This window comes from Mycetomoellerius zeteki, unplaced genomic scaffold (assembly GCF_001594055.1).
Source record: "Mycetomoellerius zeteki isolate Tzet28-1 unplaced genomic scaffold, Tzet1.0 scaffold31, whole genome shotgun sequence".
Taxonomy (NCBI): domain Eukaryota; kingdom Metazoa; phylum Arthropoda; class Insecta; order Hymenoptera; family Formicidae; genus Mycetomoellerius; species Mycetomoellerius zeteki.
Genome location: NW_017257294.1, coordinates 3,367,251 through 3,381,559, shown reverse-complemented (window position 1 = coordinate 3,381,559; position 14,309 = coordinate 3,367,251). Strand labels below are relative to the sequence as shown.

Genomic DNA, 14,309 nt, shown 5'->3' with positions numbered 1-14,309 from the left:
CTTTCCCTGTTTATATCATTATCTTTTTCCCATTTGTACATATAATGCACGTCACGCGTGAGTGAATCACGAAACGAACGTCACGCAAATTCCTCGAGATATCAATAGTTTCATCACTTAAACTCCGAGGAAAATATATTATATATCAATCCGAGATTTAAATCAAATATCGAATCAGCTGAATAAGATTGTGATAAAATCGCGAAGTTACTAGGCAACCATGTGCCGGCAGATGCGAGTCAACCGGTTAAGGATCGAGCTACACGAGCTTTTTAGCGAGCTGAAACGATTCATAGCAGTGGGATTCTTGACGCTAGGTCAGCATCATGGTCGTGAATGAGAAGGATCAGCAAACCGCACGAGCTGAGATCAGCGCGAATCTATATGACGCGATGTATATTCAGAGTCGTTCACTAAGATGGAGGAGTGACGTAATGCACATTGAGACGAAGGGTTGATCTGCACCGTCGTGGCACTCTCGCGCGGTACCGGGGCAGAGCACCAAAGTATATCACTAGGGTAACACACAGAAGCTTCCGCGCTTGCGATTAGCCGGCGCGGCGCCGCGAGTATAGTGGAGGGTACTGTTATGCTCGCGAGAGGTCGGGTCGGGGATGACTACACTACTGGCTGTTTACGGATGGCGCGCGGCCGCGACACGAGCACCTCCTCCGCGAGACTACCCTTCGCGCGTGATTCGCAACCTCGTCGGTGCAGGTGGCGGCGATCGCGCGGGCCGCGCCGACGAGCAAGACACGTCATCACCCGTCTTCTGGACACGTTTTCAACGAAAAGCGATCCTTCGCCACCTCCACGTGCTGCGCAAGCACGATCGGCTTGCGGCGAGTCGTCCACGGACGTCGTCGTCGTCAACGGAGAACCTGTATGTGTGTGGACCAGAGGGGTGCGGATCGCGTCGCTCGCGATCTACGTTCTGCGGCATACTAGCTCTCCTGCCCTGACACCCGCCACCCACCCCCCGGCTCCAGCAACCCCTCCCGCGACCCTTTCGGGGGCCACCCGCCCCGTACGTCAGATCCTTCCTTTCACCCTCCACCACGGTTCGCTAGTGGTACAGAGCGCCATGCCACCCCCGCATCGGACCGATGCGCGACCGTTTCGCAGTACCGTCAGCGCCGGTAGCTGCCACCACCGGACGGAGTTGCGTACACCACCGGACGATACGGCGCCAATCAATCGTGATCCAGTTTCAAGCCCGGCGGATACTTTCTTCCGGTTCGCTCGTTCAACTGCCCAAGTGGATCTTGCGAAAAGTATTAGCACTCTGGGAACATTCCCGCTTTTACAGATTCTTCTAGTACTAGTGCTTAATTCGGCACACGTTGTGATATATAAAGTGAACTAAATTTAATGGATGGTCTGCTGAATGTGAATATAAAGACGTCTAATTAAGAAAAGTTGTACTTTACTGTATTTAAGAATAAAAAATAAATATCTCGATTCAAGTAATATAAAATTTTTACATCCCCTTACTTTTGCGAAACAAACTAATTCAGGATTAGTGTCAACGGATTATTCTAATGTTATTACATTGTTATACGGGACCGCGAATGTCGTGTAGAATCAATATGTATGAATGCAAACACCATCCCTGCAATATTTGTAATCTCCTTTTATCATACCCTCTATTGTTTGAAAAACATTAACCTTTATAAACCTGCACAATCTTCTAAAGAATTTAAATACACACTTTTAAGACACTGTGTTTGATTCTACTTGTATCGTATTTGTATGTTTTCATTTATCGTGAACTAGACATAGGTCTAAGTGATAAATGAAGACACTCAAACACAAAGCAATAAATTGCGATATATTTATATTATTATGTACAAGTAGTTTTCGTCGTTCTAAAGAATTTAAATATACAATTTTGTTAAGAAACACTATATCTTTAAAATTATATAAATTGTTTAAATTCTTTAGAAAACGCTACAAAAACTACTTGTACATATTAATATAAATATATTATTTGCAATTTATTGCTTTGTACACGGAGAATTTTTTTTAAATTTACCCTGAAAATATGATAGTTGTGGTACAATACAATATTTTAAAGATTTTTACCATGTACTTCAGTAAAATTAATCAAACTCATTTTATACTTTATTGTATTATAGTTTGATCAATGAATGAGAGAGATTTACATTAAAATTCTTCGAAATACAATGTTGTTCCGCGATTATCATATTTTTAGGGTAAACTCTAAGAAAAAATTCTCTCCGTGTACTTGAGTATTTACATATATCATGAGTTAATTAATCACTTTTTGTAGCAATTAAGATAATAGAAAGGCTTAAAAGATTGTTGAAATTGTAATATCCAACAATGTTTAAATTTATGGATAAGAGTTATTAAAATTTAATTAATTCAGTAATTTAATTAAAGTATGTTTTATGTTTAATTTAAATAAAAATGTAACTTAGCGAAATTTTTAATAAATGTTTCTATTCTTTTAATAAATGTTTCATTTTAAAAACACTAGCAAAATATCTTTTTTCTTCGTAAAAACTTTAAATAAACATATAACCTTTAGATAAACATATAAGATATATCTTTTTGTATTGTTTTCCTTCTGCACAGGTAAAAAATCCTAATAGTCTGTTCAATAGTAATTACAATAATCTTCTTATAAATATTTAACTCATAAATTGAAGAGTTAGCCAATACTATTTTTATTATCAATATAAAGAGTTATGAATACAGATTTCGTTGTAAAAAAAAGAATTTTTTATATTATAGACTATTTCAGAGAGAATTAAATAATTATATGTCTCAATATTAAAATACTTAGTATAAAAAAAATTTCTGATATATATTATAAAATTAATTATGATAATATTTTGTCTTATACTATTGTCTAATAATATAAGTAAAAATATGTATATTTATATTAGTTTTATTATAAAATACGTAAAGGATTTCTTCAATATATCAAGTATTTTAATATAATATAAATAACTAATTATCTTTGAGATAAAAATTTCTTGAATGTCATGTCACGATTCCACTTTAAGTAAAAATTAAGATATGAGCTACAACATTATATCACTGGAAAAATATTTCTTGTCTTTCTATTATCTATACACATACATTATGTTGTAGCTATATTAATAAAATCTCTGAATATTATTTTCTTGCAACAATTTATATGATATTTAATTCTGGAAAAATATATGTATGTATATATAAAAGTGCAGGTTTTAAATTTTAAAACCAATATTTGAAAATAAAAAAAAGGAAAAAGAAAAAACTTAATATGAATTTTTAATTTTTCCTTATTGTATTTCATAAATATTAACTTATTTTTATTATACGTAATTATATATACATAGGAAGGAGACTATATAAACATCTTATTCTAATCTTCATCATTCATACGAATACAACCTCAAAAAATTTAGAAAAAAAAGTTTATATATCAAAAAAATATATTTTATCTATCATGTAAATGTATTTTACTTCTTTGTCTATTTTGTTTTTATTATTCATTTATCAATTCCAAGAGGATTTTTTTATATTTAAGAGGACTTTTATTCTTAACTTTTTTATTACATAACAATAATCAAAGGAAGAAATATTAAATTTACATATCGAGTTATAGTTTATAAGATTTAAATTTATAAGATTATTTCATTGTTACATTTATCTATATGTATGCATCTATATATATCAATGCAAATTCAAATTTTTGTATACTATAATAATAAAGTTTTTTAAAAATTATCTTGTAGCATTCCTTATTTCATATATCTTATTTGTGTAAGATAGAATATAATTTATGATAAAAAGTAATTTAGCACTCACCGGTACGATGCGCAGCAGCGGAATTATAATAAATATTAATCTGTAAAATACAAATATGTTAAAGTTATAATAAAATAATTAATATTAAAAAAAAATATTGCACTTATTAAACTTTATTCCTATTTTAAATGAATCTTTAATAAATAAACTCCATAATGTGTCAAATAATTTTTTTATATAAATCATAAAACTTTTGCTAAAGATTTATATGACGAATAATAGATAAATAATCAATTACTCACCTTAAAGTTGCTCCGCCGTTGCCCGATATCTCCCAAGATCTCTTCTTTTTCTCTCAGACTTCCTTGTCCCACTCACTCGTCGCACTCATTCGCGAAAGAGGTTAACTACGATCGCGGGTCTACTTTGTACGGCACTCCCGACACGTCTTGATACATCACGACAAACAGTAACACATATGAGAAAATAATAACTGCGCAAAGTGAGAATAAACAAACTACGAACACTACTTAACTCCCGTAACGTTCCGAGTTCCGAGCACTAACGGACGAAATTTCAAACGACGAATACGAGTCGCGTGACGCGTAGCCAACTTCACTCGTCGCGCCGCATCGTTGGCACTGACATCGTGCTGCATTCAGCACGAAAAGCAGCTTTGCAACTGTTGTAAAATTCTTTCATGTAATTGGTCTTGTCAGAGTCCTTTATTTCATAAAAAGGAAGGAAATGAAGGACTTTGACTGGTTCATTTTTTTATGTATCAAACATGCAAAAGTCTGTGTTCCCCGTTTTAGAGTTACACGCAATGAAAAGCGTATGCAGTAGGAACAGAGAATAAAAGATTTCAACCTCCTAGAAATCGTATATACTAGAATGCAAGATTTCTGATAAGTTGAAATCTCTTCTTTCCTGTTCTATTGTCTGTGTCTTTTTATTATATTTATGGCTTTAGAACTCAGATACAATGAAAGGAATAAAGAATAAGAAACAAGGAACAGATTACAACCTATCAGAAACGTGTATTTCGATGTATCCGATTTTAGATGAACTGAAATTTGTTATTCCTTTTACTATAGGTATGTTCTTTTTAGCTAAAGTTCTTGTGCGGATTTATCTTTCTTCTTTTTCTCTTCACGTTGAAGAGAAAAGATAAACTGTGCAAGAAGTTCAGCTAAAAAGAACAGGTCTTATGGCTGAATCCGTACAGAACACAGGCACTGTGATGTTCTGTAAATGATCGAAAAATGCTCAAGCAGGAACTTCATGCGATTAATTAAATTTACACAGTTAATTAAAATTACACGATATATTAAACTTTCGATGTTAATCGCTCGCGGCACGTATTATATTATATTGTGAAGGAAGAAAACAATGTGAAGAAAGTAAGTTGCGTAGTTCGTGTAGAGCTACGATATTACAATTCGTTCGACATGCGTAAAATTTTCCAAATTAGCGCAACGAAAGAATTTCTCGAAAAGTTGTAACAAATCACCGATATGCAAACGCCGAATTCTTGTTGTGCCATTAATAAATATTAAAAAATACAATATAACCATAAACACCTTATATTATTCCACATTTTCGAAACAGAAACTTGACGAATCAATAAGAAGTTTAAAATACAGTAGTTATCACTTCGACACCCTTTCGATTGTAGGAATTGACTAATCACGCGAGATGACAATTATTGCTAATTGTCTGTGAGTAATTTCGAAAAATAACGCGACGAAATACGGAGCAGCCAAACTGCTACCTATTTTTTCTACTATCGGCGTATAACTGCGAATGATAGCTGATAACACGATGACTTTACGTAAACAATTCGGCGCGCGTTTGTTAGAGCGGTGACCTTTGTTTATATATCTAGATTATTCCTTTTAATCGAACTTCTTGCACGGTTCATCTTTTCTCTTTTTTTTTCAATGTGGGAGAGAAAAGGAGGAAAGTGATGAACTGTGCAAGAAGTTTAACTAAAAAGAATAGACTTCATAGCACGCGGTACGTTAAACTTGTAACGACAAAGTCAAGGCCGCGTGCCATTTAAAATAATACTTTCTCATCTCACAAATCTATTCACATCAAATTCTTTCAAATTTTTATTGCTTTTGAATTTTTATTTCTTTCAAATTTTGAAAATGATCTATCGCGCATTTTACTTTCCATGTTGCATATTTTCCCACCGCTTAAAGCCATGATTAATTCTGCTTGATTGAGAATTTTTATTAAAAAGAAAGGATTATATCTTTTTATGATAACAAAAATTCGCTGTCAATAATAAACTTGTTAATATCAACTGATTGTTATAACGTACGTATGTAATACTTATACGTTCTTCAGATGATAATTCACGTCAGATTTCAGGATGGAATTCTATTTATAATTTATATGTGGCACATTCAACTCACGTATGCATCATATTTTAATATATATTATATGTTTGTACGTATTCTAATATTTCAAAAGTTTGATATTACATTCTGTGAATGTTTTTCATATTGTGTACAATACATAAAATTACGGAATATTATAATAAATTCTTATACAAATTATATATCTATTGTATAAACTGCCTGAAGTGAAATTACAAAATCAAAAGCAGAGTTAATATTATTTATGTAGTAAAAATCAATGACAGACCGTGGCGAGCTAAGAAGTAGTATGATATTATTGAACAATTCCGATTATATTCCTTCAAAAAATATATAAAGTAGGTATGTAAGAGTAATTCAAAAAATATAACCAAAATTTTTCATATTAAGATTTTCGACTTTTAAATTAATTTCCTAAATTACAGTACTGAGTGAATTTTGAAAAATATTTCATGCATAAAAGGAATTCATTGCATGGTTTCTTAAAAAGAATGCGTTAAGCATTATTTACTAGATGCATAATTTATTTTTACAATTTTTTTATATATATCGTTTTCATATATACACACATGTGAATGCATTTCATCAATCTTTACGATTCCTCGAAACATTAAGCATACGTTAATTTTTTCTTTGAATATTTGTCGTGATCGGGTTATATAGTAGAATAGATGGATCAAGAGCTCTCAGCTTTTTCTATCATGCATTTTAAGCTCTGGATCAATCCTCTTGCCACAATATTATTTCCTGTCTCAACGAAGCAACAAGTTTTACTTTCTCGTGGGAATCGATTAAATATGTTTTCCTTTTCTTAGTTTACACGACAGAGATTTAAAAAGTCTTTTCAATTTTGCATCAATTGTAGATTTAATTACGAAATTGCGTATATAATAAAAAATAATTTCTCTTTATTTAATTGTATTTTATCAATGTATGTAACGTTTATCGAAATTTAATATAACAGTTATGATGAACATCTCTATATTAAACAACAAATACACACGTACTTGTAATTCAAAACGTGATGTTTAATAAATGGAGTGCATTATCTTCGATTCAAGATTAATAAAACGAAGCAAGTTAAATTCTAAGAATAATATAATTCCTCTAACCAACAATTCTTCGGATGTTTATGTGTATAGATAGCTATCATTTCTTGCGGAAGGAACGAGAACCGTAGCTCCACCAAACGATTCAACATATGTAATTAAATGCACCAGACACTCTTATTTTTGCCCGTTCTACTTGTGTCGCTAATCGAAGTAGGGCGCCACATCGATTTTGGTCGTATCCGGAGCGCAATGCCAAATATCACGTAAAAGAGCACAGCCGGGTTCTCCATTTCTCGAGACACCGATCTAAAATAGGACCAGACAGAAACGCGGACGAAGGCGGAGGTTGCAAATAAATAATGAGTATCGCGCCTCAAGGATAAAGATGGGATTAATAAGGCGCCTAGTAACGAGGGTATACCTATCAGAATGCGCCACGGTCCGTTTAAATCTCGCATTCTCAATCTATCTCTCCGCTTTTCGCTCCTTTTCTCTACATTTATCTTACTCCTGCTATAATTCTTTCCTCCCTGCCCTTCCTATCCCGCCCGCAACAGCTACGGGATTTTTAACCGAGAATTTTAACGATCGACCTACATTTCCGCGCCCCATTTACAGTATATTCTACGGTAATGTCAAACACCGCGATAAATATGCTGGCAAAACCAACGATCACCTCTATAAGGACAAACAGCAATGCAATGGCGCGGTTAGACGATTATCGGAATACCCATGTCGGAATAGTTTGCGGAAAGTCGCCACAAATCGTCCGATAACGATCAATCTTTTCGCGGATTTCACGGGCTATTTCTTTCAACTCTCTTATATTTAGAAACCACCAAATATATCTTGCTGTCACATAAATGCATGTAAATGTACATACTTGTGCACATGAAAAATTATTACATCGCACAGGCGTAAATTTTATGGTATAATATATCATTTAAAAGTTATTTTTAACATAAATATATATATATAATGGAATTGTATGAAAAATATATATGTATAATCTTAAATATGTAGATATGATAAATATTAAATATGTATATAGATATTATAATTATATATGTGTGTGTGTGTGTGTGTGTGTGTGTGTGTGTGTGTGTGTGTGTGTGTGTGTGTGTGTGTGTGTAATATGTATAATATTTATTATATTCATAACGAGATAAATTATACATATACATGTATATATGTATAATAAAAGAAACTGCGAATTTTCCATCATAATGCAAATTATTCATTTGCTTGTAATAATCACTATGTAATTAATAAATTCCAGTAATCCAGTAATATTTATCAGATTAATCACACTTACAAATCATTTGATTTATGTACAGAATATTACGTAACCATTGTACAATACTGTAACATCATATTCTGAAGATTAATTAAGTCAAAATAATATAAAATCGTATCATAATAATTTCTATGTTAAAACAAATCAAAACCAATTATGATTTCGACACTTTCATATCAGGATTTTCCATTTTAATTAATATTCCAAATGTCATTAAAATATTATATAATTGTTAATAAAAAGATACACAAAGAGTGTAGCTTTTTTTTAAATCAATATCTAGAGGTATTCTTAAGAAATTACTTAGTATCATTCAAGCTATAATTAATCATCAATATTTCCCCTATTTTCTTATTAATTGAATTCATTCACGTGAGCAATTGAAAAATCGTTATTGATTCGTAATGTAATACGAATCAAGTCGTGCCTGATTAACGCTTGGGTTATTACAAACGTGTCGCAGCCCGTAACTACCGACGATCGATTTAGCAATAACTGCTTGACGCAACAATGCAATCTCAAACTGTTGTAATTTCCAATATTATGCAAAAAATATTTCAAGTAAAAGTTATATTCGTAAATAAATGAATTTATATCAAGGATTGATTTAAATTAAAATGTATCAGTTTCTTTTTTTATAAATTTCAACAATTTTCTTAACGGTACACAATATATAAAGTAATATGTGTAAAGACACATATGAAACTGATATGAAATCTTTTTTTAAATAATAGATTAATAGATATTTAATAATTAATAAGCATTATTTAACAATTTATAATAGAATTTATTAATAGAATTAACTTTGTGTGAGGGATAAGCAGAAAAGCAAGTTGTTTATTCCATCTGCATTAATTTTCTAATGTTAAATCAATATAACGTACTTACCCTCATGTGCGGCTGGACCAATAATTCGTGAAGTTCTCGAAGATCCGCTCTGTCAATATTTCGCACCGCCGAATGCTCTGCTTCCCGAAGGATCTCTTCAACGTCACGGGCACGTTGGACTGCATCCGTTTGTGGTGCTCGATACGGTGCTGGTACACGACCTGAGATTCTGTCATAAAGCTAGAAATCAGAAATATCAACATTAATATAAGTTTCTCAATTTCTTTCGTTATTTTTTCATATCGTTTATACAAGTAATCTCGTATTTATTTAACAAAAAATAGTCATCGTTACACATTTTCTGAAATTAAAAGTGCAGATTGCAAGATTTCATTTTAATTTTATTAAAATACTAAAAAATATAACATTTTAATAATTAACGTAAAAATATTATCAGAGTATTCAAACTTTTCTGTGATAATGTTTAAATTCCACGCTTTATTTACAAAAAATATTCTTATGAAAACGTAGTAAAAAATAAATTTAAATAATAAATATCACATAAGTATAACACAATAAAAAATGAGTTTATTAAAAAGACTGAAAATTAAGAAAATTACAACATTATTAGATAACACATATACTGAGGTTGAAAACAATTTGTAAACAATCCATGACATATTCTCATACAGCGAATGCACATAAATTTGCGAAGGATCGGTATTACTTATGTATATAAAATTTCAAATTTGCCTGGCAATATTTCCGCTTTATATTCGGCTCGATCGAATTAATTTACTCACCAAGAGACCCGCGATTTCGAGCAGATCGCCAGCTAGCTCGGCGTCGCCGATGAACATTAACTGACAGAGATGCATCTCTGCTGCATAAACAGTGCACATAAGCCTCACCGGGCTAGAACCACGTGTGACATGGTCCTAGCACGTGGCTCATTCGGCCACGTGACACTTCAAGAACCACCGAAGAACAAGTTTACATTGGCACGCGTGTTGGCGCGATAGTGTGATCCCTCGCTCGTGCGTGGCATATTGTTTATCAGGACTCCACGGCAGCCATCTTGCCAGCTCGGAGGTAGCGCTTGCGTGCTTTTCCTCGAAAGGAACGAGAGTGGATAGCCCGTTCCCGCGGGATATCCTGCAGGGGGTTACGTTATCCCTCTATGGTCGAGGGGGACCACTGAGAGAGTCGAGGATGAGTGGCTCCGCTCTCAGTAGAAAAGCTCAAGCTCTGCAACGACGGAACTCAACCGCGCGAAAAGGGGGTGCCTTTCCAATATGGCTACCGATCCGGGCGAGTTGAAAGATAACAGTTCAAATAAATGCGCAAGCGTTTCAAGGGGAGGTGATGGTCGTTACCCGCCTTTGGTAAGAAATAACTCATTCTGTTTTACCCTACGTGTGACGAAAGCATTCTGTCTTTGCCACTTGCAATTGATTGCAGAAAATTTCGCTGTTGATAAGAATATAAATAACGCAAAAATAATGTCAGACATAAAGAAAAGCCCTATTACAAATTATTCATCTATGAAATAGCTACGTGAAGAAAAGAATTGTTTGAATAAATAAAAGTGACAATTCTATCTATTGAAAAAATGTCGAATTAATAAAATAAATAATAATTAATATAAAGTAAAATTTGTAATAAAATATAAATTTTTTAGAAATTTTTTTTTTTACTTAAATTACATCCTTTATATTTTTAATCGTAGAAAAGAGAAGAAATAAATTCGGTAAATGTATAATTTTCATTATACGAATACATTTAGCGAGTTATATTTTCACAATTAAGACGATATTACCAAATGACATTTTATTAACAAATATTATTACATTAAAAAAAAAAAGAATGGATCCATTATACAGTATTTTCGAATTTGCACTAAATTATAAACAAAACTTTGTTTTTTTGAGATCACGTGTTTCAATTTCTAACTGATTCTTACGGCAGCATTATAAAGAAAATTTTTCAAGATAATTTTTGATATTTAAACAGTAAGTGAATTTTTTTATTTCTAATCTGCACAGAATCAGAATTATCTTATTACCGATTAAGACCCAATTATAATTACGAAAATTCATACAACAAAATAAAAATTGAACATAAATAAAATGAAACAATCGATTATCGCATAAACAGAAGATACTGTGTAATTAAAGTCATTTTATGTTGAATATCTAAAGGCATTGAGGAACATGCATAGCGATATTTTCGCAATGAATACGCGATAATTCGTACATTTACGATTAAATCGACATTATCTGTCTGACAAGCGAAAAGTTTGAATACTGAGATTTCATAGTTCATTGCAATCTTTTAATCATTAATCTCTTTCATTCTCTTAGCCAAGTCGGCATGTTCTTATTATTTTTATGTAATTACGAATTGCTGTAAAAAATACCTCTAAGATGACTCGAATTCGATGATCATCAACGGCATTCAGAACTTCTGACCGCAATAGTCTGTCACTTTCCTCAAGAATTTCAATGTCATCCAAGCAATCCACAATTTCAGCTACAGCGCCTATAACATAAGAACGTATGAAATATTGATTTTACGAAACGTTGAACGTTTATGAAACAGAATTGATGCATTTTTTTTTTGAAGATTTATTGTAATTGTAATCTATAGATATATACAGCGATAGACAATACTGAATAATGCTCTCTATTAAGCTGGATGCAGATCAAGCGAGCGAACGTAAACATATATGTATAAATAAATAATTTATACTCATAACATCGTTCCCACTCATTAAGGCAAATTATTCATTCGCTTATTTGCGCTCATTTACTTGGTCTATTAACGTAATATTCGAGGAAATTAACGATATTTCCAAATTACACGATAGGTATCATCGATCTCTCATTGTTGAAATAATAAGCTCAGAACATGTGAACGAAATATTGGCCTATATTATATTATAATTACTTTTATTGAATAAATCGCGATCAATTAAACGCATGCAGAGTACTTTTGAATTTTTGAAGAAGTAAAATTTGACGTTAGCAAAATTCCAGTTTTAACGGCATCTATTAAAACGCTTTCTCATTTAATTTTTAATATTGTATGTCTCTGATAATTCGATAATTGAAACACAGATTAAATTCGTCCAAATAAAATCTATGTTTGTCCCCTTCCTCCTTGGGAATTAAACATCTGTCGAGAGGAACACGTTTATCTGTATTGCATTTTGTAATATTTGTACATATCAGAGAAATGAAATTTTGAAATCGCTCGCGTTCGATATACCTGTAGTTATCTCGTCATCGCCGACGTCAGAGAAATTGTCGCCATTAGCTTCTGAATACGGAGCATGCCACTTCGACGAAGAGATGGCTGCTTTTACGGCGTCCTTCAGTTTTCGCCTCGCATTGAATTTCTTAAGCTCTTCTATAGTGTCACCTAAATGTATACGGGCTGCACCCTTATCACGATCCTGTAAGTTAAGATCCGTTCATTCGCTATAAAACAATCGCTGTAAAATAAATAATGACCATGCTTTTATTGACAAGGACACAATGAATCACAAATGCCAAAACTGCAAGTGCAAAATATAATTAAGAAAAATATTTCTTCGAGTCATCAATAAATTATTAAACCAACAACTTATCAACGTAAATAAATCAAGCGTGAATCAATCAGCTTTGAAATAAATAAAAATTTGTTCATAGACGTTGCGTGTAGCAACAGCAAATATCGTAAACGTCGTAAACATCATAAAGAAAATGCTGAAGCAGCAGCGGAATGATATGCAATTATTCTCCCTTCCTGCAATCGGGGCGTATTATACCGTCATGGAGAAGCGAAAGGAGAGAGAGAGAGAGAGAGAGAGAGAGAGAGAGAGAGAGAGAGAGTGTACTTGCTTCCACGAAGTCTACGGGGGTTCGACGAACGTACAGCCACATAAAAAAGCCCTAAGCAGTACACACCGAGCGCGAGGTGTACTTTACTATAGTTATTTTCATTAACCGCCCGGAGGCTTCGCTCCCGCTATAGCGATCGATAGCCCAGTTGCACGTGTGTTGCATCGAAGCAGTATGGGGGTGACTCCGCGAGTATTCCTACCTTAGGTCACTGGCTAACTGTTGCACCACATAGGTATACCCACACCATACGACGCGCGCGTGCGCACGTACATTCATTGGAGATAATAAGGAGGAACGAGGCCACGTGTATTATATATATATATATAACATATATATATGTATATATTATATATACACATATACATATATATTTATATTTATATATTTATGTATATATACATATATATGCATGGAATAATTATAAAAAAATAAAATCCGATGTACTATCACCGGCGATGAAACGGAAGCCATTACATCGATTATCCCTATCAGGAGTTGTGCGACGTGACGTAGAATGCTGATCGTCACCGAACGCCCGCGCAAACGATTATAATACGCCGGATCAAACCGCGGGATTTCCCCTGCGTGCTCTGTATGCATAGAAGAGTACCAAATAGAAGCACGAACCGAGCGAACCGTTCCACTTACTCTGAGCCACTTGTGGTTGAGAACCTCTTGGATGGTGATCCTATGATTCACGTCGGTTGTGAGCATTCTCTGTATGAGATCTTTCGCCGGCTCACTAATGGGATCCCAGAGTGGTGTCTCCATCTGCAAATTCAATTAAATTGGAATTATTCGTCGTGCACGGAGAATTGCGCGACCCGGATGCGAATGGTTGCACGGGCAAGCATTATTAAAATTCTCCAACCGCCTCGTTTCATCCGGATTAGCGGTGTTAGAAACTAAGATCATAAGACGTGACGATTACCTGCACCCGCCCTCGACAGATCGCTTCCCGCAGTCTGTCTCGAGATCCGACAAACGGAAGTGTGCCAGTTAACAAGACATGTAGCAGCACTCCGGCTGACCAGACGTCACCGGGTTTCCCATACTGTCGCCGTTGGATCACTTCCGGCGCCATGAAGTG

At 33.7% G+C, this 14,309-nt stretch overlaps 1 protein-coding gene across 6 annotated transcripts in view; it reads right to left on the bottom strand.

Moving 5' to 3' along the window:
- The window catches only part of LOC108724685 (peripheral plasma membrane protein CASK), a 159,018-nt gene extending 144,715 nt beyond the window's left edge, over window positions 1-14,303 (bottom strand). For 5 of the 6 annotated variants that reach the window (XM_018451205.1, XM_018451208.1, XM_018451207.1 and 2 more), the window contains exons 1-5: window positions 14,151-14,303; window positions 13,868-13,990; window positions 12,603-12,789; window positions 11,752-11,873; window positions 9,393-9,572 (exon numbers count right to left, since the gene is read on the bottom strand). In XM_018451205.1, the coding sequence (XP_018306707.1) occupies window positions 9,393-9,572; window positions 11,752-11,873; window positions 12,603-12,789; window positions 13,868-13,990; window positions 14,151-14,303 (765 nt within the window). The remainder of the gene's footprint in view (window positions 1-9,392; window positions 9,573-11,751; window positions 11,874-12,602; window positions 12,790-13,867; window positions 13,991-14,150) is intronic. The other variant, XM_018451204.1, reaches the window with a different exon arrangement.
- Window positions 14,304-14,309: the final 6 nt, after the last annotated feature.